At 35.8% G+C, this 25134-nt stretch overlaps 6 protein-coding genes and 1 pseudogene across 10 annotated transcripts; 5 read left to right on the forward strand and 2 right to left on the reverse strand.

The window, feature by feature from the left end:
- The first annotated feature begins 102 nt into the window (after positions 1-102).
- Positions 103-1821, forward strand: LOC17889034 (succinate dehydrogenase assembly factor 1, mitochondrial). Of its 2 annotated transcripts, none has more exons than XM_023783637.1 (2): positions 103-219; positions 1035-1821. In XM_023783637.1, exon 2 carries the CDS (start codon positions 1044-1046, stop codon positions 1314-1316), a length of 273 nt encoding a protein of 90 aa, XP_023639405.1. In that variant the 5' UTR covers positions 103-219; positions 1035-1043; the 3' UTR covers positions 1317-1821. The 2 variants fall into 2 exon arrangements, with proteins under 2 accessions (XP_023639405.1, XP_023639404.1); XM_023783636.1 differs by lacking the exon at positions 103-219 and adding an exon at positions 254-329.
- LOC17890036 (ribulose bisphosphate carboxylase/oxygenase activase, chloroplastic) lies at positions 1742-4491 on the reverse strand. Of its 2 annotated transcripts, none has more exons than XM_006294070.2 (7): positions 4337-4491; positions 3470-3786; positions 3276-3381; positions 3095-3180; positions 2537-3009; positions 2174-2455; positions 1742-2026 (listed from the first exon to the last, which is right to left on the reverse strand). In XM_006294070.2, exons 1-7 carry the CDS (start codon positions 4379-4381, stop codon positions 1911-1913), a joined length of 1425 nt encoding a protein of 474 aa, XP_006294132.1. In that variant the 5' UTR covers positions 4382-4491; the 3' UTR covers positions 1742-1910. The 2 variants fall into 2 exon arrangements, with proteins under 2 accessions (XP_006294132.1, XP_006294131.1); XM_006294069.2 differs by having other exon boundaries at positions 1908-2026; positions 2163-2455.
- A 2568-nt stretch (positions 4492-7059) lies between these two features.
- On the forward strand, positions 7060-10389 carry LOC17887617 (protein HESO1). Of its 2 annotated transcripts, none has more exons than XM_023783721.1 (9): positions 7060-7181; positions 7805-7952; positions 8233-8406; positions 8541-8719; positions 8815-8910; positions 9012-9081; positions 9172-9302; positions 9420-9530; positions 9636-10389. In XM_023783721.1, exons 2-9 carry the CDS (start codon positions 7817-7819, stop codon positions 10245-10247), a joined length of 1509 nt encoding a protein of 502 aa, XP_023639489.1. In that variant the 5' UTR covers positions 7060-7181; positions 7805-7816; the 3' UTR covers positions 10248-10389. The 2 variants fall into 2 exon arrangements, with proteins under 2 accessions (XP_023639489.1, XP_006296116.1); XM_006296054.2 differs by having other exon boundaries at positions 7062-7181; positions 8233-8397.
- Positions 10369-14032, reverse strand: LOC17887714 (probable methyltransferase PMT11). The gene is made up of 9 exons (XM_006293722.2): positions 13156-14032; positions 12868-13017; positions 12505-12775; positions 12237-12347; positions 11835-11994; positions 11353-11610; positions 11131-11253; positions 10854-10931; positions 10369-10733 (listed from the first exon to the last, which is right to left on the reverse strand). Exons 1-9 carry the CDS (start codon positions 13885-13887, stop codon positions 10526-10528), a joined length of 2091 nt encoding a protein of 696 aa, XP_006293784.1. The 5' UTR covers positions 13888-14032; the 3' UTR covers positions 10369-10525.
- Positions 14033-15102: 1070 nt separating this feature from the next.
- On the forward strand, positions 15103-18453 carry LOC17887660 (BTB/POZ and MATH domain-containing protein 3). 2 transcript variants are annotated; one of them, XM_023784514.1, is made up of 5 exons: positions 15103-15641; positions 16322-16670; positions 16757-17033; positions 17576-17624; positions 17969-18060. In XM_023784514.1, the coding sequence occupies exons 1-4, from the start codon at positions 15250-15252 to the stop codon at positions 17593-17595; spliced, it is 1038 nt and encodes a 345-aa protein (XP_023640282.1). In that variant the 5' UTR covers positions 15103-15249; the 3' UTR covers positions 17596-17624; positions 17969-18060. The 2 variants fall into 2 exon arrangements, with proteins under 2 accessions (XP_023640282.1, XP_006294342.1); XM_006294280.2 differs by lacking the exon at positions 17576-17624 and having other exon boundaries at positions 15105-15641; positions 17969-18453.
- A 711-nt stretch (positions 18454-19164) lies between these two features.
- Positions 19165-20667, forward strand: LOC17889971 (annotated as a pseudogene).
- Positions 20668-22442: 1775 nt separating this feature from the next.
- On the forward strand, positions 22443-23051 carry LOC17889996 (probable E3 ubiquitin-protein ligase RNF144A-A). Its single transcript, XM_023784646.1, has 2 exons — positions 22443-22873; positions 22970-23051. Exons 1-2 carry the CDS (start codon positions 22443-22445, stop codon positions 23049-23051), a joined length of 513 nt encoding a protein of 170 aa, XP_023640414.1.
- The last annotated feature ends 2083 nt before the right edge of the window (positions 23052-25134 follow it).

Below are 25134 nucleotides of genomic sequence, written 5' to 3' on the forward strand. Positions count from 1 at the left end.
TGGGCTTTAACACCTGATGGCCCAGCAACTTCATTTGACTTTTCTTCTTCTTCCTCCTCATTCACGACACAACACCTCTACTTATCTTTCTTTCGATTCTTCTTCTTCTTACATCTTCTCACTCCTCAGTTTGTTTCTCTTTTTGCAGGATTAAGCAATAAACCAACTTCCAACAAAAAGCCCATTAGAGTCGATAAATAGAAGCCCAGTAGAGCCCAGGTAAATATTGTAAATTCGCCTCTATTCAATTGATCCGTGTCCGAATGAGGATCCCAGAGTTTGTGTATCTTCTTCCATTTCTCGTTCTTTTGATTTTGGGAAATTTACAGGTACGCTTGCTCTTCTCTTTCGTCGTGCATCTCTATGTTCCAAAATCTTCTACTCGTAGATGAGAATTTTTCTCGTAAACTCTAGTTGTAATCTGGGTAAAAATATTCTATTCTATTTTGGGAAATGAAATTAGGCCAGTTCTGTGGAATATTGGTGTGCTGAAACAGCCTGGAGGTCTCGTTTAATAAGATGTTGTAACATTACATAGTTTTTTTCCAGTATATTTATTTAGTAGTTCTCTGAGTTTTGAGTTATTAACAACTGATGGTATTGAAAAATCCTTGTTGGTCACAATTTTGATTATACGGTATCTTTCATTCTTAATCTATTTTGCTTACTCACTAGATTTCGCACTGTAGTATTTGTTCAGATTCCAACAATTGCTTGGTGTCTCTCAGGTTATATAACAGCGTTAATCACAATCGGAGGCCAACATTTGTTTGTTTTGCTCGAAGAACCTCTTCTCTTTGTCTGTTTTATGCCTTTTGCAAATGGCCACGCTTACTTTTTTTTCTATTGTTAAGCTGCTACTATATGTTTCTTGATTTCTTTTTGCTACAGTGTTATCTTATCACTGTGCTGCTTTAGCTTAATTGTTTGTTCTCTGCTTTGAAACTGTAGTTCTTTTTTCTTTTGATCAAGCTTTGAAAGTGTGTAGTTCATGAAAACTAATGAGCTTGTTTTGGTTTTGGTTTTTGTTAAAGAGTGAAAAAATGGGAGCTGCGAAACTTTCCGGGATGCAAAAGCAAGTCCTGAGTCTCTACAGAGGATTTCTAAGAGCAGCTCGTTCAAAGCCAACAGAAGACAGGAAGAGAATAGAGTCGATCGTTTCAACTGAATTCCGCCACAACTCTAAGGAGGTCGACCGTAAGAATTTCCAGTACATCGAGTATTTGCTTCGGTTAGGTACTAAACAACTCGATCAACTCAAAAGCCCCGACATTGTCAGCCTCTCCTCGGTGAAGGTCGTTGCATCTAAAACCTGATATTTTTGCTCTCAGCCTTAGGCTCTAGTGAATTATAGTTGAAAAAGACAGGAAACTGATTCGTTTTCCTCAAATCTTAACATTGATTTTATATATGTATGATGATGCCTGAACTGCCATGGATGTTTAAGAGCCATTATATAATAAATTGTGATCACATGGCGTCTTGGATTATATATCTAAACAAAAGTTATGTGCATCTACTAATACTTCTCAAGTTAAAAGTATGGAGATTACAAACACTGCAACATGAGAAGAGTTCTATCAGATTTCTTCTTTGTAGAATACTAGTCAATAATGTTTTGGTTGATACATGTTTTTTGTCAATGCTCTTGCTTTCTTCGTTATCTCATTCGTTTTGTCTATTTCAAATTGATTTGGTTCATATCCTAAATCTTTGAACTCTTGGCTAGGAAGAAGAAATGTAGTTTATGATAAGGCAGTTTTAAATTATCAATGTGTTGCACATGATCATAGAAAAAAAAAAGAAGAAAAGAGGACAAGACCCAATCCACAATTACACGAAGGGGAATAAAAAAAAGACCCAAAAGAGAGAATAGGAGTAAAACAGCGAATCAATAAGTAGGAGGATACTCAAAAGTTGTAGACACAGGTTCCATCGTCACTTCTAGCCGTTGGATCAAAGTTTTGAGCCTCAGGATCAGTACATCCTTCAGGAACAGGCAGGCTTACTTGCTGGGCAGCTTTACCTGCAAGTCAAGAAAGTTTAACTTCAGAAACCTTAATTCCTATTTTCAACTCCTCCTCTTTTACAGTTTCATATCCAATTTGATTCAGGCAGTTGGCTAACCAAATCAGAAAGAAAAAAAAAAAAGGAGTTCAGACCTCGTCTTTACCGTAGAAAGTTCCGCGGTCGATGGCGTCAGCGTTTGCATCTCCCAAGGCAGCCTGGCTGAGGTAGGTGTCGGCAAGTTGGACTCTCTTGACATTCTCTTGTTCCATGACAAGCATGTTTCCATACTCCAAAAGCTTTTCAAGAGTCATCTCGGGTTGCTTGAACACGGGAGGTCCTTCCCTTGAGTTCACCAGCCTCTTTCCGATCTTCTCAACTCCAAGTCCCTCAACAAACTTCCTCACTTCATCATCGTACACTCTCGCCCTCAAAGCACCGAAGAAATCTGTCCATATTATAATGAATTAGGATCTGCACAAGTTCCTATATATATATACAAGATTGGGTTAGCCAGAATGTTTCTTACCGATGGATTGACCAGGGAACTGATCAACAAGGGTGACAATGTCTTCGTCCTTGATGTTGTCGGTCTTGAAGATACCAATGCAGACACCAATACGGTCTTCACGGGTAGGTGCCCAGTAGAACTTCTCCATACGTCCGTCACGGATGAGAGGAGCGTAAAGGGTGGAGAAATCGTTACCAGTGACAATGATGGGGACACGTGCGTTCTCTTCCTTGTTGTACATTCCTGGGAGCTGGACGTTGGTTGGGGCATCAGCAATGTTCATGAGTGTTGCGTTGACCATCTGGTTGTTGACAGTGTACTGAGTAGTACCACCCATACGACCCGCACCAGCGTCAAGATCGTTGATGAATAGACAACACATCTTTCCCTTCTTGATCATGTCAGCTGCCTCACGGTACCTCTGACGGATAAGCTTGGCTGGTTCTCCTGCGTTTCCACTCTCAAGTTCTCCAGCACTCATCATGATTGGGCTGCAAAACGTTTTTTAAACTTTTTTTAGATTTTGTCCATGAGAACAAAACGATAAATGGGTCAGGTTTTGGGAATTGGACTCACTTGATACCCATCTTGGCCATGACAAGCTCACACTGGAAGGATTTACCTTGACCTTTGCCTCCCCAGATACCCAAAATAAGTGGAACCTATGAAAAAAAAAAACCAGAGCATTTCAAGATATAAAAAAATGTGTAATAACTCAAAATTGCACCCAAATGAAAAAAAAAGTCTAAATAAATACCTTAATGTTAGGCAAGTTCAAGAAGTTCTTGGTGATGTGAACAACAAGCTTGTCCATGAAAGCTGGAGCAATGTAAAACCCATCCATCATGTTGTCAAGGTTGTACCTATATTCCGACAAGGAAAGACAATTTAAAACCAAGATGCTATTATCTGTAATGAACTAATGAGAAATCTAGAGAGATGAAAACTCACTGCCTAAGGCCTTGGCTAATGTACTCATGTGAGCTAAGGACAGCGTGGTGAGTTCCGGTTCCCATAGGAGCTTGGAAGACAGAGTCAACCATACCCTTGCCTCTGGTAATATCTTGTTGATCATCAGACATGTCGTAGGCAAGACCCTTCCATCTGTCTCCATCGGTTTGTTTGTCTTCTTTCACGGCCAACACCTTGAATGAGCCGTTGCTCTTCTTGTTGGTCTGTGCGAATCTCGACACAGTTACAACTTTCTTTCCCAAGAAGGTCGAAGCTGGGGCTGATACAGCTCCTGATCCTGACCCGTTCAAGCTCAACTGCAACACACACACACACAAACAGGTCAAACTCAATCTTGAATTCAAGTTTGGTTCATAAAGGTTCAAGAACCGGTTTAGAGACTATTCCTAAAGATAAAAGGCGTTCAATCAGAAACCAAAACCGAACCGGGGAATAAGCTGAAGATTAAACCACACTGTAGTTTTGGTTCCATAGTTCAAGCCTTCAAAGTATTATTACTAACTTACTTTTGAACTTTGAACAAAACTAAAGTACAACAAATTCTGACAAAATCCTCCAAAACTCTACAGTTTCAGTTCAGTTACTGTACTCCCCTTACTACATGGATTTGAAACAAATCTAATCTGTAGTTCCAAAGTAAAAGTAAGTAGAGAATAAAAGAAACATCAAAGTATCTCTAGATTAAGTCCAGATTCTTCTGTCAGAGAATCTCAAAGTGATGCAACAGAGATCAAGTTCTTGAACTGAACTATGAGATATCAAAGCTACCCAAGTGGATACAATAAGTGTAATCAAGATCACGTTTAAAAGAAAGAAAAAACTCTAGTGGAGGAGATTGAAGTGTACCGGAGCTCTGTTGATGGCACCGACGGTGGAAACTGCGGCGGCCATATCTCAAGACGGCGACGAGTGTGCAACACACAAGAAGCTGAAGAGAGAGGGAGAGAGAGAATTTGATTGGAGCAAGAAGAAGAAGCAGTGAATGAGAGATGTTGGTGTGGGCAAGAAACTAAGAGATTTATAAAGCGAGTGATCAACAACGAACAGCCAATTCGTTATCTCTTCGCCTTCGAGGCTTTACCCTCTGATCGCCACACGATGCGGATTGGCCAAGTCGCCACGTGGCGCTACGAGGAAGGTGATGAGGAGGATTCTGTTTTGATTGGTCCACGTGGCATATGTTTATGAGGTTGTCTTGAAATGGCTGATCTGTGCCACTGGATTCGTTTTGAGCTTTGGAGTGAAGATTATAACATTATTTATTACCACATATGCTTTTCAAAATCATTGTTGTTGTTTTTTTTTCTTCTTTTTTTTTTTTCTTTTCTTTTTGAGTTTGGAGGATTAAGGTAAGCCATTCATATGTGATCAAGATACTTCTACACTCTTCTTCATACGATAACATTCCAAATTTTAGATAATGACGACGACAAGTACTTATTGATAAGTAATGTTTTCAAATACGGTGTAAACTGATTGGCCGAGAGAAATTGTCTTAGCTAATAGGATCTATATATTTTCTAATTTTATCATATATTCATAAATTGTTGGTCTAGATACAAAACGATAGTGGTTACCGAAATTATATATATTTTCTAGATGAAGTGTTGAACTAAAGCTTGGAAGGTGAAATTTTCATGTAACTCTATGCTATTTGATAACTAAATATGTGTTTCGTTTTTTTTTTTTGTGAGAGATTAAATTACTTGCAATTTGTACATTTAGTTGTTGTGCATACTACTAATAAGCACACGAAGAGAAAGGACAAACATTGAAAATATGATATATACTGATTTTTGGAATCCACATACGTTGAAGATCCTAAACGATTGCTAACAAATGTGGCCTACCCTCACAGTATTAATGTAAATTGCATATGAAAGATTTAAGAAAGTTTTGATGAAATGTTTGGTTCTTGAAAAAATAAAAACTCCCTTGGAATGTTCATCTCGAAACAACCGTGTTGAGGATATATAGCCTACATAGTGTTTTTTAATTTATCGTTCAAGTTCTTGGTAAGGATGAACTTGGTTGATATAAAGTTTTGGGAGCATGGGATGACATCACAATAACATTCTACCAAGGCAGAAGAGATAATTAGGATTGACCACACTTTTAACCCGAATTGATCACAAGGAGTCAAGGAGTGCAACATCACCACACAACAAAGTTCTAGACGAAAGTTACTTTGTGGAGTTGATCTACCGGAGAGTTTACCTTGCTTGTGGCTATGTATGTGTTTGTGACATACTGATATCTTTTTTTTCCATAATAAGTTTTCAATATGAACTCTTAAAACAGTCATACGTTATTCAATTGCCAAAACTTAACCACATCAGTCGATATTCTGTTTTAATCATTTCTTTTTTTTTGCAAAATATAAAAAGATTTCAATTTTATGCTAATTAACTTTTCACAGTACCTATATTATACAAACTACAATGATGCGCACATTTTTACTTCAGTGACCTTTAGTTCCTACAAACTGCCTTTTATTTTCCAAAAAATGATAGTATCATTAGCTAATTGTCCCCTCAAAAGTTAAAAATCATTCGTTTTCTGTAGTAAAAATATAACAGTAAGTTATTGTAAACTTTACTTGTCTCGGCTGATTATTCATTTTTTTCATTGTCTCGGCAGATTATTTATTCATCCTCGTTACTCTATAATCTTTAGTTAACTCAACCATTGGTGTCTCATGACGAACGAGCATCACCAAATTCTGAGTTTTAGGCTCTATTCACTATCAACTACATAATATATACATGCGCAAGAAAAGAGAACAAACATAAATGCAATGATATTAAAATGAGTTTTGGAATACACAAGACATGTTGAAGAAACTAAACGATTGCTCACACTCACAGAAGTGGACAAACTCATGTTAATTGTATATGTAAAAACAATTAATAACAAAAGTTTGAGTAAGAAAATGAAGTAAAGAATAGATTTGAGTGTCCAAAAGAAAAGAAATATAAGTTTATACAAATTTTTTATTTTTACTTGCACAAAGTATATAAAAACAAATTGTGGTTATTATACATGAGGTGTTTCTAAAATATTGATCTTAGAAGATGAAGTGAAAAGTGGTGAGGCTAAAAAGATTGCTTCAAGCAAATGCTTAATATATGGGACAATGTCTAGAGTAGGACAACCAACCAAATAAGAAAGATAACTATTTTTTGTTTGAAGATATTTTTCCATGGCATGCAACCATATCAATTCGAAAATAAGTAAGCACTACCATTAAGCAATGCCTAAAAATGTTTCCAATGAAAGTAAATTAAAATACTATTCACTGGTCTGATTTTAGATGGCCTTTTAAATAATTCATGATCGAATAATGAACATAAGAATTTTTTTTTAATGCAAAACAAAATATTTCATTGAAAATGTATATACCCTTTTATTATATTTTTGGCGATTGGGCAAATTAGCCCAAATTTTAAATTTCCAACAAGGTTCTATAGTATATTTTGTATTCTCTTCATTTTATTGGTCCGCTAAAAGAGATTGTCACATCATTCAATAATAAGAAAAATTAAAGACAAGTTTCCTTAGTCAGATTGAATAAAAATAAAGTAAACCTTCAGACTTTTCAATGTCTCTGCTGCGAGCGCATAAAATCATCTGAGAGAGCAGTCTCAAGTTAGGGTGACTCGGTACGGAATTTGATTTGGGAGAGAAAGAGGTAAAAAAAAAACCCTAGATCGCAATTAGATTATCTGATTCTGGGTTCTAGGGATAAAGGTTTCTTCATCTCTTTCGAATCATCTTTCTTTAACTCCAGTGGTCTCTGTACTCAACTACTCACGTTATACTGATCCTTTTTATAAGGTTTCTGGGTAGAGTTTTCACAGTTTTGATGACGCAACATTGTGGGCTATTTTGGGTTTAGGGAATGGAGAATCCTGCTTTTTGGTTTTAGTGCCAAAGGCTGTTTCTTTGGAGTAGTAAGTAAGCAAAAGATATCATAAAAATAGAACCTTGATGACGTTTTGGTTTATAGACTTGTTTATGTCAAGATTTTACTTTGATTTGGTTGTGGCTGAAGTCTTGTATAATCTTTAGAATATGGGGAATCTTGCTTTTTTGGTTATAGTGACAAAGGTTGTTACTTTGGGAGTAGTAAGTGAGCAAGATATAGAGAAAAGGGAACCTTGACCTTGACGTTTGTTTTAGTGAGATTTTGGGTACAATCGGTCGTTTAATCATAAAAATTTACTTTGATTGGAGCTTGTGTAGTCTTTGTGTTATTGTTTCCTAATGTTTTCTTTGACATAACTTGGCAATGTGCGTTTGGTATTGTTGTAGAAGAGCCAAACGATGAGAAACCCTTTCCTGGATCCTACACTTCAAGAAATTCTTCAAGTGATTAAACCTACACGAGCAGATTGTGATACGAGGATCGGAGTGATTGAGCAGTTGCGTAGTGTAGTACAATCCGTAGAGTGTTTAAGAGGTGATGACTTGCACTTTTGTGCTTCTCCCATTTTTCTTACTACTGTCTATTAATGCCCTGAACCATACCCCCGATGGATGTGATTATGATATTGGAAACAAAAATGAGATAGTTATGCTTTACAGTAAGGTAATCTCTACTGAATTTTTAGTTGCAGAACAGTAAAAGTGGTTCAACGTTAGTCTTTCTCACTATTCTCGTTCTGTAAACGAATGATTGCATCTGATACTTAAAAAAAGAAAGTTGCTTATAACCCATTATCTGGTTCTGGAATTGTTAGGTGCTACTGTTCAACCTTTTGGATCCTTTGTGTCAAATCTCTTCACACGATGGGGAGACTTAGATATCTCAGTTGACTTATTCAGCGGTTCTTCCATCTTGTTCACTGGAAAGAAGCAGAAACAAAAGTTACTCGGGCATTTGCTTCGAGCCCTGAGAGCGAATGGTGATTCATGTAGCTTCTACTTTTTTCGTGTTGGTTTAATCTTTGCTTCACTGGTTTTCCCCTTATATTTAAGTTTTCTACTAGTTCATGTATTCTTTTCATGTGGCGATTTGTCTCACCTCCATTATCATGACAAAAAACAGGTCTATGGTACAAACTGCAATTTGTTATTCATGCGCGAGTTCCCATTCTGAAAGTCGAGAGTGGCCACCAGAGAATTTCTTGTGACATTTCTATTGATAATCTGGAAGGACTTTTGAAGAGCAGGTTCTTGTTATGGATCAGTGAAATAGATGGGAGATTCCGCGACCTGGTTTTGCTAGTAAGTTATCGGGCAAATAAAACCAGATTGTGTGTTTCTAAAAGATTTAATTGATCCTTTGACATATCATATCTTGTGTATTCTACCATGTATAGGTGAAGGAATGGGCCAAAGCTCATAATATCAACGATTCAAAGAACGGGACTTTCAACTCTTATTCTCTCAGTTTGTTAGTCATCTTCCATCTTCAGGTAAGTTAGATGTTCTGTATTCATATATTCCGCTGCCTTCTGCAGTTACTCCATCATTATAAAACATGAAGTCTTACGATGTCTTGTGTTGTTTGGTGCAGACTTGTGTGCCTGCAATCTTGCCACCTCTAAGAGTGATATATCCGAAGAGTGCGGCTGATGATCTGACAGGTACCTACTATGAAAAGGTTTCAAGCCAAACCATGTAAAATTTATGAGTTCTTGGGATAAAGAGACAAAAGTCGGGATGGTCTCTTGTAGGTGTACGAAAAACTGCAGAGGAAAGTATAGCGCAAATTACTGCTGCTAATATAGCGAGATTTAAATTAGACACAGCAAAATCACCCAATCGAAGCTCACTCTCAGAGCTGTTGGTCTCGTTTTTTGCAAAGGTGATTGATTTCTCATACATTCTAGCTTTAAACTTTTTGTTTCCCTTAATGTGTTACATCCATTAAAGTACTCTTAGAAATTAGTCTCATGATTTGCTGTGTCGATGTATCCATCAGTTTTCAGACATAAACGTGAAGGCCCAAGAACTTGGTGTTTGCCCGTTTACTGGAAGATGGGAAAACATAAGCAGCAACAGTAGATGGCTGCCAAAGACGTACTCGCTCTTTGTACGTCTCTTTCTCTGTCTTTCTCGTACCCTCTTGCTGAGTTATAGTCATCTCTATGGCACCATGTGAGTCTCCCGACTAAGGTGTGAATGGTGTGTGTTTCAGGTTGAAGATCCTTTTGAGCAGCCGCAGAACGCTGCAAGGAGTGTGAGTCGTAGAAATTTGGACAGAATAGCTCAAGTATTTCAGATGACATCACGCCGCCTTGCTTCAGATTGTAATAGAAACTCCATCATTGGGGTTATGACAGGGCAACAGATTCAACAGTCTTTGTACAGAACTATAAGCCTCCATAATCAACATCATGCAAACGGTACACACAATGTCCGTAATCTGCATGGTCAGTCTAGGCCATGGAACCAGCAATTGCAGCAAAATTGGTCACAGAGCTACAATACTCCAAATCCACCATATTGGCCACCACTGACACAGTCCCGACCACAACAGAGTTGGTATCAGAACAACCCCAGGAATCTTCAGGGGCGACCATCTGTCCAGGGCCAAACTTGGCCTGTAATCACACAAACTCAAACACAGCAGAAGAGTCAAAATAAGAATGGGAACAGACCGTTCAAAAATACACCTGCAGGTTCAAGTCAAAATCAGGGACACATTGGTAACCCATCAGTTCATATGAATGGAGTGAATTCTGCAAGACCTGCGTCAATAATTCCAAGCCAACGTGGACAGATGTGGAGACCGAGACATGAGCATTAAAATGAGTTGTGCAGACGTGGTCCCTAAATACTACTACTCCACATATTGTTGGAAGATTTTGTATTCTGACATTGGGGATTTTTTTCTATGAATCCTTTTGTTACAATCAACAGATTTGCAATTGCAAAATGTTATTAATAAATTTCGAGGATTAGGTAAAACTTTACTCAGTAAAAACACCACAATCAAATTTACAGTTACATAATGAGAAGAAAAAAAAGCAATAACGACTACCGAACAATATATTGTGTTGACTAAGTGCAGTAACTTGTCTAGTATCAAGCTCGTAGGAGACGCTTCTCGCATGTTAGAATCCTGTAACTTGCGTGAGGACCCTCTGATGTGTCACGAAGAGAAGTATGCCAACCCATAGCCTTTGTGATTTCTTGAATTTCATCCATAACATCAATTGAATCCCTAATGTATGCTCTTCCACCCGGTCTTAATATCCGGTCCATCTCTAACAATATGGTTGACATATCGCATCTGATGCGTTGTTAACCATTATTAAGACAACAACAAATTATTAAGCTCCAATATAGGCACCAGCCCACCACATTAGTCAGTTATAAATCACTTTGAAATTGAGTTACAAAAAACGCTTACCTTTTTCTCTCGATTGAGAAGAGTCCTGAAGCATGTAAGAAGTCATATGTCCTTGGGTATGTATCAAATGGTTCACACCTGTGGTGAATGCAAGACTTATTAAAACATCCTGAGCTAGAATCTAAATCTTAGTCTAGCTAAGGACAAATAGCAGATGTAACATGAGCAGGAAAAGAACAAGAAGAGTCACAGAACGCTTTGAAGGATTCTATATTCTAAAGATCAGGTTTCGTTACTCTATGCTTTTTATGATAAAATGTAAGGGGGAGAGCAGTACCAATCGTGCATCACTCCTAATAATCCACGATCATAAATGACAGGCAATGTGTTAGGCCCACTGACAGGAACCACACTTAGAACCCAGCAATCGAGTTTATGATCATTTAGTGCAGCTGCAAATCTGTTAAAGCCAAAGAAATTAAGTTAACAGAGATAAGCTAAGATACTGAGGCATTATTACCATCATAGAGAGTAATAACAAAAAAGTAGTATTTCATACCCGCCAAAGCCTGCTCTCATGTCCAAAACGTTTCTTAGTTTCATCCTTTTCCATTTTAAGGCGCGAACATATCCCCCAATAATTTCGTTCCAGAACTTTGACTCTGCCTTGAACAGTTCTTTCCTAGCAATGTAGGAATCAAATTTTATTGTCTGCAGTCTATCAGGTGGAGTATGCAGACGGGCAGGCCATAAGGGGACATTTCCTCCATATCCACTCTCAGGTATGCGACTTATGCAAGGTTTCAGATTTGTGTACCTAAAACAAGAACAAAACAACATGAGATTTTTGGCACACACTGTCACAAACCAAGTTAATAGACAGGCTAGATGTGATCAAACAAAATAACTTGAAAAAACATGAAGTTTAGCAACTCTCGCAGCATAAAGAACATGTAGCTTTTATTCATGCTTCCACATGCAGGTAGCAAGATATGTCCTTGCATCACAAAGAAAGAAAGACAGAAAGTTTAGCAGCTGTACCAAACATTGTCGGGGTCATCAGATTCATCACAAAGAGGAGGTTTGGTTCCAGCATCACGACCTAAATAACAATCGTTGTTGAAAGGCTTCTGCCAGATTGCAACGTATCCTTCCTTCTTTACCAGTTTCCAGCAAAGGCTAGTAGTAAGATTCAACATCTCTGGAAAATAAAATGCGAGATTAAAGGAGTAGACATATTAGCTGAATCAAAGTAGCAAATACAAACAAAAAACTTTCCCTATACCCACAGAGACAATATCACAATATGTCACTCCGACTTTCCATATTCTTCATGTCGCTACTAAAGCTACGTACCATGATCACTAATTCCAAAAAATTTATAAAGAACAGAGAATCTTCTTATCCTGAACAGGCCTACTCAAAGCAGATAAAAGATGGTACCTGTCCATTGTTCTTCCAGAGCAGGTTCATGCTTATAAACAGGCTGTGCAGCCCACGCAAAATATCCTCCAGCGCGCATCATTCTATTGATCTCAAGGAGCAAAATTCCATCTTTTTGACACAAAAAAAAACAGCAGAATGAGATGTTTTTCTATACGTAAATCTAAAAGAATCTAAGACATAGTTTCAAATAAGGAGTAAAAACTACAAAAGGTACAAATTTAATATTTTTCTGATGTGAATAATCAAGCACACAAGAGAACCTTACCATCACGAGTCCAATTAATTCTACATCTTGAACAATGAATAAGATCAAAAGCTTGGCTTGGATATAACAAACGCCTCGTCGCAAATGCTGCGGCCATAGCAGGCACACCACGCTCAAGAGCAAATTGAATTTGATTCTCGTGGACATCTTTTGGTGCAACAGACATTGTCAAGACATCACGTGTCAATAGATAAGCGCCAAAACTCGCCACACCACAACCAACATCCATAGCAACCCTAATATGCTTCCCAAACGTGATATCAGAAACCATCTGCAGAGACCAAGTCCAGAGCTCAACATCAGATGAAAAGATAAATAGATAGGTGACGCTAAGCAAGAATTACGACGTGGAAAATGAGCAACCTTAGACATCTGGTCCAAGTACTGGTCAGCCCCATGAATAAACTGTGTACCACCTCCAGGAAACTTGAACTTGTTCTTGTCTCGTGAAATCCAGTTCTGACCGCCTTTGTCTTCAACAAGCCGAGTATGGGGAACATTGCTAAACCACACCTATCCATAAGTAAATTCCAAATACTAGTTAAGCTAATCCCAGGACATGTTATCAGAATTTGCCAACCAAAATGCAATACTTCTATTGGAACTTTAGTAGCCCATAAACTCAACAAGAGATTGGAAACAAAGGAGTACCTCGTCACGGCTTTTAGGCCATGGAACCGGCTGGCGGTAACCTTTAGGAGGCGGAATCAAGCAGTTCAAGCCTTTACCTTTCTCAGGGCAGTGACGCTCGAATCTCTCACCTCGCTCTGTGGATTTGAGCTTCTTTATAGCATCAGTATTATCCAAACAAGGTATATACTCTCTCATCCTCTCAGGACACATCCCAAATTTCTTAATTCTAACTCTAGCTTTAGAATCGCCCTCTCTTTTCGTTTCAACGATCTCCGTCTGATTCCCCCAATCTTCCACAGCATCGCTCTCAACCTCACCCACCTCAAAATCGTCAGACATCATACCGTTAGCATCTACTATCCCGAAGCTCTTAACCGGACCAGGCGGAGGAGGAGGAGAAGGAGGTGGCGGAGAAGGTGGAGGAGGAGGAGGTGGAGTAGCTTCCACCTCAACCTTCTCGGTCTCATCCACCACCGACGGAGGCGGCTGTGCTGTGGCTGGGATTCGATTATCGGTATGGTTAGCAGGAATTATCTCTGATAAATTGAAGACTCTGTTACTATTCGGAGAGACGGAGACCTCCGGGATCGAGCTGCCGGAGGTGGAAGAGGAGAAGAAGACGAGCTGTTGGTAGCCATCGTCGGACCAGTGCCTGCCTAAGTAGAAGAAAGCGACGGTGACGAGAACTAAGGCGGAGATCTTGACCAGAGTGGGGGATTTGAGCAGATCGCCATTAGTGAGAGGCTTCATTAGCTTGCGCGTGAAGGATCAGCGATCTCTGGATCTGCACAGCAGTGTTGTGTGAGAGAGGAGAGCTAGCTCGCTAGTAAAGATCCTCCAGTTATTAATTCATTTCCTGGCAAAAAGAGTTGGTTTTTGGATTTTTCTGGCGTTCGGTAAATCTACATTTGCAAAAGAATTTGCAGATTTCAGATTCAGTTTTTTTTTTTTCTTTTTCTTTCAGATTCAGTTATAAGTTCACAAATTGCATAAAATTTTGTACGCTAAAGTGTCTTTTATTAGTTGGCAGTTTTGTTTCTTTGTTAGGTTAATTGGATTTATAAAAAAAAAAAAAACATAATTGGTTTTAACTTGATTTTTTTTTCAAAAATGACATAAAACTTTAAAACCTTTTTACCAACATTGGTAAAAGAATAGTTATCATTTATATGAAAATAATAACTTTCTAATCATTTATTTTAAAATAAATTTCTAATCATTAAATTTTGAATATTGTAAATAGAAATTATTCAATAGCATGTCTGTACTATGTTGCATAGAAACTGAAACATATACGCGAAAACAAAACGTTTTAGAAACGAGAAACGATTTTTTATGAAATTAAGATATGGATATTGGAAACGTTAATCTTATATATTCTAAAAAGTGCTAAGCATCAAAACCATCTTAGAGAAAAAATGTTTGAAACAACATGTAAATCTAAAATATAAATACTAAATAGTTGAACTAAAACACTCAAATCCATTTTCACCAAAAAAAAAACACTCAAATCGATAAATTTGTGTTTTTTATACATCATATATATTGTTTTATATATGTGTATTTAAATTAAATTAATCAGATTTTTAGAGTATAAAAGTAACTACTTACCTATTATAAATCAAAATATTTGTTAATCGAGTTCTAAATTAAAAATGTAAAACTTCGTCGATCTAAAATAGAAATGTGAGTTTCTAACGTATTTTTAAATTTTAAAAATTAAAAATTGTTTTCCGTATTTTCGAAAGTTTCTTTTTCGAAACGTTTTGGAAACGGAAAACAAATTTCAAAATGAGTTTGCATGCAATCTGGTGTTTTTGTGAAAAGAGTTAAAGACAGGATTGAACTCTCTAATCTCCTATTTGTTCAACTTGAAGTTCCTTTTTATAAATTCTCCACAGAAGGCGAGAAGTCCATTTTATATCATTTTTAAAATGAATAAAATAAAAATAAAGGCCAACACAGTTTCCCCCAAATTCACATTATTTCGCAAAGCTACATCTCTCTCTCTCTCTCTCTCTCTCGTAGTCTTCTAGGTTAATCCAGTTTCGAGTTTATGAAGTTCACATTTCCCAAATCGGAAAATTTCTCGTAAGCGGAGAAGGGCGAATCATGAGCACCGTCGGAGGTGGTATAGAGCAGCTGATTCCTGATTCCGTGTCCACCTCTTTCATCGAGACGGTGAATGGTTCGCACCAGTTTACGATCAAAGGTTACTCTCTGGCCAAAGGCATGAGCCCCGGGAAGTTTATTCAGAGCGATGTCTTCTCCGTCGGTGGATACGATTGGGCGATTTACTTCTATCCCGACGGCAAGAACCCTGAGGACCAGTCTTCTTATATCTCTTTGTTCATCGCTTTAGCGAGTGATTCTAATGATATCAGGGCTTTGTTTAATCTTACTCTGATTGATCAGAGTGGGAAAGGGAAGCATAAGGTCCATAGTCACTTTGATCGCGCGCTTGAAGGTGGACCTTATACGCTCAAGTATAAAGGAAGCATGTGGTAATATTTCTCTGCTTCCTGATTTTCTTTTCCTTTCCATTTCACGCCTTTCTTTTCATACACTCTGTTGCGAAGGGATCCCGTATTATAGCGTTGGAATGTGATAGAATCACATTTGGTAGCGTTGTTTCGTTTTATTGTCTTCTGCTTGAATTGCATGTCGATATTTTACTTTGAAGAAGAGTTTCCAGTGGAAATTAGCTGCTAGTACTTTTGTCAGATGCAATTAAGGAACTTTATCATTGTGTTTGTGCTCTTGTTTGCTTATGGCCAAAATTGTGTAAAGCACAAATTTTTTTATTGTATGGTTCATATTGTTCTTTCTCTTTCTCTTTCTTTTAAGTATGGCTTGAGATGTTCTGCTAGAGTATTGTCTGTTTGTTGAGCTTTATGATTACCCTTGAATAGTTATACGTTTGATTTTTCTTAGCGTGATGACACCTTACGATTGCCTAGTGAGACTTGAAATGCTTAAAGTTTTAAGTTGTGCGCATTTGAAGTTTCAGGATTCCTTATTTGATTTGTGAAGCTCTTGCATCATCTGTTGAGTTCTTACATTGAGTCATTACCCTGAAACTATGTTTTTACTCTTGACTCATCATCACATATTTACTCTACAATGATATTTCCTTCTGGAACTTGGTGTTTTCTCTAGCATGACTTATCATCTCGAATTTCAGGGGTTACAAACGCTTTTTCAGACGATCAGCTTTAGAAACCTCTGACTACTTAAAGGATGATTGCCTTGTCGTCCATTGTACTGTTGGCGTTGTTAGAGCCCGACTTGAGGGTCCAAAACAGTATGGCATTGTGCTACCCTTGTCGAATATGGGTCAGGGATTGAAAGACTTGTTAGATTCTGAAGTTGGTTGTGACATATCTTTCCAAGTCGGAGATGAAACATACAAAGCTCACAAACTGATTCTCGCGGCACGTTCCCCTGTTTTTAGAGCTCAATTTTTTGGACCAATTGGGAATAACAATGTGGATAGAATTGTGATAGACGACATCGAACCTTCTATCTTCAAAGTAATTTTAGTTCAGTATGACATAGTTAATTGTTGGTTGTACATGCAACTACAATTCTGCTGACTCAGGGTCCTGAAATTTTACAGGCTATGCTTAGCTTCATCTACACTGATGTACTTCCTGATGTGCATGAAATTACTGGGTCAACTTCTGCCAGTTCGTTCACAAACATGATACAACATCTCTTGGCAGCTGCTGACCTCTATGACCTTGCAAGGTTAAAGATATTATGTGAAGTTCTGCTATGCGAAGAACTCGACGTTGATAATGTGGCAACAACACTTGCGCTGGCTGAACAGCACCAATTCTTACAGCTCAAAGCATTCTGCTTAAAGTTTGTTGCATCTCCAGCCAACTTGGGAGGTACGTGTTGCATATATTTTCAGGTTTTTCCAGTCTGAACTTTTATATGCGTATATAGACTCTCTCAGCGTATTTGTCATGTATATACATGTTTTTTCTTACTTTAGTTGCAACAGTATTATCATGTGATGAGATAGTACAATATATAGGTCCTGCATTGAATTGGTTTTACTATTAATGCGGTAGAATATGTATAAAGGTGCTGTGCTACCATGGAGAATTTCTCATCCACTTACAACTTGAGCTATACCTGAAATTAGAAAACAATAGCAATTGTAGTTGACAGAACAAATTTATTAAACCTTGTTTTAATGATCATTTGCCGTTTTTGTATGATCCGGTTTATATAATGCATTTGGTGCTTGTTGCAATAATGATCCATTAAAGATTTTTTGGGTGTATTTTTGGTGGAAGTTTTGTGATTTAATTCTTCTTTTGTGTGTGATACCTATAGCTAATCCTGCTAGTATTATATTACCTATAGCTTATCCTGCTAGTATACTTATTTAACTTTCTTGTTCTTATGTTCGATTTGTATATAGGAGACTCGATGCTTGATTAGACGGCTTGAGGTTTATCATCCTCAACTAGGTGCGATATATAGAGATATTTTGATTCTTTTTTTGACAATCTAGTTTTAAGTTAACAATGCTCAGCCAACGGGTAATTTTGCATTCTGGAAGATAGAGATTATACATGCCCTGGTCGCACGTAAATGCTGCTATTCACACCTAAAGTTGTACAATCGTTTTCAGAACTTCAACAAAATATGTAGTTCTTTCTTTCTCTATCTAAAATTAAAACTGGTGAATGTTATGTTATTTTCAAACATGGTGGACTTTTGTCTGTGTGTAACAGAGTGTTATTAGTTGGATGATATTATCGATGAAGATAATCCAGGAAAACTAAAAAGTAAATGATGTTGTTTTGTGCAGCTGTAATGAAGTCTGAGGGGTTCAAGCACTTGAAACAAAGCTGTCCCACGTTGTTATCTGAGTTGCTGAGCACTGTTGCAGCAGCAGACAAGAGCTCGACGAGTGGACAATCGAACAAGAAAAGAAGTGCGAGCAGTGTATTAGGGTGTGACACTACAAATATGAGGCAAGTGAGGAGGAGGACATAGGTAGGATCAAACCAAATGCTAGTAGTAAGCTTTCCTCGTGCCTTATTTTGACCGTTTCATATGAACTCTGATGCTACTTTACTGATGTGGAAGCAAAGCATAACAGCAAGATTGTTTTGCTAAAACCTTTTGTTTATCGTAATGAATAATTGTCAACAATAGTGTAAAGCTAGCTTTAGGCAATAGACATCTCTTGACTTTTCAGTAAGTGCCTTGTCTTTTGTCTTTGAATTCTCTTCACTTCAGTTTTGGAGTTGTTTGCGTGTTTGTTTATAGGAAAAGCTTTGAATTGACTCTTTTCCCATAATGAAGTCGTAATTTTGTAGAGAACACGTACGTGTCTAATAAGAATAAATTAATAATACGCATTAGACCATGTCCATGGTGATTTATAGGGTGTGTTAAAGTGGAACTTTGTGTATAATAATAAAATTTAATGTAAATATTGGTCTAAAAATTAAGATTTGTGTCCTAAATAAAACACATTTGTCATCTTAAGACACGATGACGTGGACAATTTCTATTGGTTGGGAAAAAAATGAATAATCTAGACTTGTATTATGTTTTAAAAATGTATAAATATCTTTTTAAATGAATAAAATATTTCTAAAATGAATAATTAAGATTTGTATTATGTTTTAAAAATGTATAAATATTTTTTTAATGAATAAATATTTTAAAAATGAATAATTAAGATTTTTATTATGTTTTAAAAATGTGTAAATACTTTTTAAAATGAATAAAATATTTTAAAAATGAATAATTTAGATTTGTATTATGTTTTAAAAATGTATAAATACTATTTTTTAGACACGTATACTAGATATCTCCATTGGATAGGTAATCACTTAAAAATGTTTAAAAAATAAAATTTACATAAAACTTAATAATTAATTGTTTTAGATACCCTTAATGGGTGTCACCAATGAACATGCTCTTAGTAAGCAAAATTTATAAATACAAATTTAAGATATTGGGATGATAATGATAGTTTTTTGTTTTTTGGTAAGGATAATGATAGTTTAAGAAGACAGTGAATATTGGTTGACCAAAAAAAAAAAAGAAGACAGTGAATACATCAAAGAGGTAAATAAAACCATACCAAACGTGAATTCTTTTTTTCTTTATTTTTAAAAAAATTTAGATTTTCCAAACTTTTTCTTTTTTTTCGGTAATTTTCCTTTTTTCTCGTTATTGTTTGTACTATATATATAAAAGGAGAAGGACCATCAAATCAATCACAATTAACCCGTACGGTAAAATATATCCCCTAAGATATCAATCATCCATCGATCCCAGCTCTAGAAGATGCCTAACACTCAGACTACGTCGCTGTGTTTGGACGATCTTAGTGATCGTGAAATACTTGAGCATAGGTATCGATCGATTCTTCTTGTTCGAAATTTGTTTGTCGGATTGTATATCTCAGCTATATCTATGTTTTTTTTTTCCGGCTTTTCAGATTGCAGTGGGAAGGTTACACCGAAAAGAAGATGAAAAGCGATGGAAATTGCCAGGTAATGAATGTTTCCAAAAAGTATATAACTTTTGATCGTATATATTATGATTTATGAATAACCCTTTTCTTGTTTTTGTCAATGCTATTTCAGTTCCGTGCTTTGGCTGATCAACTTTATAAAACCTCCGATTCTTATAAACTTGTTAGACAAGAAATCGTAAAACAGGTAAATCAATATTCTTGCAACTTTTCCTATAGCTGTGCATGCAGATTGTCTTTTTTTTTTTTTTTTGTGTGTTTTACGTGTATTAGTGATGATGATGATTGAACGATTGATTGATTGATGACTCTTTTCTCCTCACCAGCTTAAATCTCATCCAAAGATTTACAAAGAATTTGTTAATAATATGAACTTCTCCGAGTATGTCAAGAACATGTCCAAGAACTCCGAATGGGGAGATGAAGTCACATTAAAAGCCGCTGCTGATTTGTATTCAGTCAAAAATAGTACTCATTACATCAATCAAACTTACTCCGTTCATGGAGTTCTTGCCCAAGTCTCAAAAAGAACCCGACATAGTCATTTATTTGAGCTATCTCGTAGGGATCCATTTTAACTCCATCCACAAAAACACAGGTTAACCTTCTCTTCCTTCTACATATATAGTATGTAAATATGTATATACCTTACCTTCAGGTTCAGGTTTATCTTCGTCTTTAGGTTCTGCCTCGACGAAGCTACAAAGGAAGAAGGAGAAGGAGCGGAAGAAAAAGGAGGAGGAGGAGAAGGAAAGAAAGGAGGAGGAGGAGAAGGAAAGGAAGGAGGACAAGGAGGAGAAGAAAAAAGACAAGGAGGAGATGAAAAAGGACAAGGAGGAGAAGAGGAAGGCCAAGGTGAAGAAGGAGAAGATGGAGAAGAAGAACAGAAATCACCATTTTCACTATTCTGATATCATGTTACCTGAACAAGATTAGAGGATGATTTGTTTTGCTATATTCAGAGTCATTTGTTTTGCTATATTATAGGACATATATACAAATATGAATTTCAATAGATATATATACAAATCATCGCTTACCAGTCAAAACACATAATTTTGTAACATGTGGTTATTAGAATCTCATACTAAAATTAATAGAAATGTATCCATTTAGGGTAAGACTAATTATATATTAAATTACAGGTAAAAAAAATATGAATCTCGAAAACACAAATCACACATGTACGTTTGAAGGTGTATATGGGAGCCGTTGCACAGGTAGAAGGCATCATATCTCTAAAATAGTCTTACAAGATTTGATATGCATGCATGCTCACCAATTGATGAATAAAGAATTTGGTTCACCAGATATATAATTGCACAGATGCCTATATTAAATTCAATTTAGATTTGAGTTATACTGTATTCTGTTTTATATCATGTTTTTTTTTTTACAATACTAATCTTTTTCTTTCCTTTTAAAAACCCGACTTTCTGAAATTTTCCTTTTCCTTTTCCTTTTCCTTTTCTGATTTTCATAATATAAAAAGACCATAAACAGTGGGGAAAAAAAAAACTTAACTATCCATACATCTAGCCCTAATCGTGTTTGAGAGAGGAGGGAGATTCTGCATCAATCTCATCGATCGATCCAAATCTCTAAAAATGCCTAATACTCTGATTAAGTCGATGTGTTTGGATGACCTTAATAATCACGAAAGACTTCAGAACAGGTATCGATCCATTCAATTCATATAAACTTGTTCAATGTTTTGCCCGATATCTATAGTCAAGACTATATACTTTTTTCTTTCTTGTTAGTTTGGAGTGTGAAGGTCACAACGAGATTATTATCCACAACGCCAGTTTTTGGCTCAAAATAATTGAAAGTGCCAGTTTCTTCTAGGGCTTTTAAGGAGTGCCACATAGAATGTAAAGGTTATAGGCAAATGGACGAAATTACCCTTAGTCAAAAAGAGAGCAATTTGTGTGGGATATGTTTCTGACGGCGACAGAAAGCATTTAATGGAAGCTAATATCCAAAAAATAATTGGTTAAATGGATGATTAAAGAGGAAAACGAAAAGCAAAAAACAAGATCAGAGAGTGTTTTAATGGAAAATAAGTGATAGAGAGATTTTCTGGAATATGTGGGTGCTGGAGAAGGAGAAGAACCATATTTCCAAGTTTAGAGCTGAATTTATAGAGAATTTCGGACTAATTATTGTCCATCAATCACGCATCGATGACTTCAATTGTGTGTTTTCGAGAGGTTCACTTGAGTTTTCATTAGCTTCAATTTTTTCCATCGAAGATCTAAGTTATGATGGACAACATAATCACGAAAGACAACATAATCACGAAAGACTTCAGAACATGTATCGATCCATTCAATTCATATAAACTTGTTCAATGTTTTGCCCGATATATATAGTCTCGACTACATACTTTTTTCTTTCTTATTAGTTTGGAGTGTGAAGGTCACACCGAGAGTAAGATGATAAGCGATGGAAACTGTCAGGTACTATTTATATATAAATCCTTTTACTCATCAATCATCATCAACTTAATCGTATCCTGAATAATCTTGTCTTTTCTTTCTTTCTTTCTTTCTTTCTCAACAAGTTACTCTATCTTGCAACTTTTTGCTATCTTGCAACTCTAACAGGAGCTGCTATTTCTAATTCCCAGATCAAACCGCGTGAAGAGACTTGTCCAATATGCTATGGAGACTTTGAGTCTGATATGATGTTCCAGGTATCTGGATGCTTCCACCTTTTCTGCAACGTCTGCATGAAGGAAGTCCTCAGAAATACATTAGTACGTGGGAAAACAGCAGTTTGCCCAATGGAAGATTGCAACTCAGAGATCAAGAGAGAGGCATGCGGAGGTATTCTGGATCCTGAACAACTCCGTCTGATTGACCAGCGCAAGATTGAGAGCGAGATCGACATTGCAGACAGAGTCTATTGTCCGAACCCCACATGTTCCGCTTTGATGGCGAAACAAAAACTCCTTAAACACACAGAAGAATCCTTTCTCGGTGCCGTGCAGTTGGGAGCCAGAAAGTGCATGGTGTGTGGCACGTTGTTCTGCATAAACTGCAACTTTGATTGGCACGATAACATGACATGTGATGAATTTCGAAAGACACAGGCTTATCTAACATCTGATCATGCAAAGTTTGAGTCTGTGGCTGAGAGTGAGGGATTGAAGAAATGCAGAGTGTGTAGCACTATCATCGAACGAGCTTATGGTTGCAACTATATGATCTGCAGGTTCACTAGCTATTTGCAGTTTTTACTTCATATTGTTTTGTAGTTGTATTTTTAGCGAAATATTTGATTTGATTTTTGTCTTGTTGTTACTCACAGATGCAAACACGAGTTCTGTTACGCCTGTGGAGCTGAGTGGACAAAGAAGATACAGACATGTAAATGTCTGCGCATGAATTAAGTCTAGGAGGTGACTTGTTCAGTGTGTTTTTTTTTTCTCTTTGAAAGAATATGTAATAAGAATAATAAGGGTAGGACATAGGAGAAATCGAAGGACCAGGGATGGGTTTGTGACTTTGTGTGTCGACATTATGTGGTGCGAGACTTTTTTTTTAATTTGGAAACTATTATATGAACTGCAATGTTTTAGTTTTTATCTTGTCAATAAAAAAAAAACTATTATGGAAACTACTGTAGACTTTTTATTTTCTATGGCTTTGTAGTTTCTGGTGCTGGCTTGCTTTATGTATTAGCTAGCACGACTATCAATTTTGTTCTGTAGTCGTTGAACTAGTCGTGGTGGTGAATGCGGTGTAAGCCGGCTCTGTTGATGCTCCTAGAGAGTAGTATTCAAAGAACCTCTCGACGAAGGGCTCTTTCCTCTCTATGTAGACTAATTTTTACCAATCTTTCGTAATAAAATGGAAATACATAAATATACATAAATGGAAAATAAGTTCAAGTCACTATAAATAAATATATTGAAATCATGTTTGACTATAATGTTACATTAGTAATTAGTAATATATAAATGTTGTGCTTACGAGATAGTTATATAGACATGGGGGGCTTTCATCATCATCATCATCAGAAGAACCTATGGGAAAAAGAAAACGTCGGTGGGTCAAAAGCTGAAATTAAGGGGCTGCCTAAACTAAACCAAACCATGACGATGATATTGCTTTGGTATCTTTCCACAACTTCTCATTTCGTGACACTTTCATTACTTTACTTTAAATCAACAACAAAACTTTATTATATTGTTAACTAGAAAGTTGCCCACGCGATACGTGGGTTATACATAAAATATTAATTAAAAATTATATTAAGTTATATATGTGTATAAGTGTTAATATATGTTTTGAAAATAATTTTAAAACAAAATAATATGTTTATATTCATTATGTGTATTACAAAATAATATTAATTTTATGTTTTAAACAAAATAACTAACGCACAAACAAAATTGAATGCGATCGCAAAATTAGTATAAAACATATTTTGTGTACATTGTAAACATTAAAAATAAACGAAAAGTATATTTGGAAAATATAGAACTGAATAAGATCTAAACAAAGTAATACAAAATTATGAGCATTTGTTACTCACCTTATATTTTATCATAACCTAAAAGTAACTTAAATTTTAAAAATGATCAAGTTAAACTATTCAAAATATCAAATTAAAAGATTTAATTTGAAACTATGATATATTGTTTTAAACTTTATTTAGAAAAGATTTTTCAATTCAGATTATAAAAGCATTTAAACTATAGTTATGTAAAAAATAAAAAGAGAGATCATAAGCCAAATAATCAGAAGAAGATTACATGAGAAGAAGAACTTTGATATTTTTATATTTTATTTGATTATAAAGGAAGCTGACATAGGAGGTAGATGAGAATATTATATATATTATATATATATATATAGACTTTTTAATGTAGCATTAGTTTAGTTTTAAAATTACTACTAAATTTTTTAAAAACAAATATGCATGAAGATTTACATTACTATAAAATTTAAATAAATGAATCCAAACTAAAATAGCATAACATGTTTACATCAAAATTAACAGAGAAGATAAACAACGACATCTATCTATTATATGTACATGATGGCGAATTTTTAGGTTTTTTCCCTTTTCATTTGATAAAAATAATTTTTTTTAACTTTGCTTACTATTATTATTTTATTTATAAATATAAATTACCAAATAGAAAGAAAATCTAATCAAATTATAAAATTTTAAAGAAAATGTAAATACAAAAAGAAATTATTAAAAAATATACATGACGATATCTATCTATTATATGTACACGACAACAATACTAACTATATGTTCGGTCTCTTTAGGAAAATAACTCGGGTAGGTATTTGTATTATTATGAATATTAAAATTATTATTTATTTTAGCAAATTAGGTTAAGTTACTAAGAGTGTAGAGTGGGGTGTGATATTATTGTGTAATTAATATGTTATTAATTATCATAATTATCATAATTGATATATCATAATTTAATTAATGGATTAAATTAAATATAA

Source organism: Capsella rubella, unplaced genomic scaffold, assembly GCF_000375325.1.
Source record: "Capsella rubella cultivar Monte Gargano unplaced genomic scaffold, Caprub1_0 scaffold_4, whole genome shotgun sequence".
In the NCBI taxonomy this organism is placed as follows: Eukaryota; Viridiplantae; Streptophyta; class Magnoliopsida; order Brassicales; family Brassicaceae; genus Capsella; species Capsella rubella.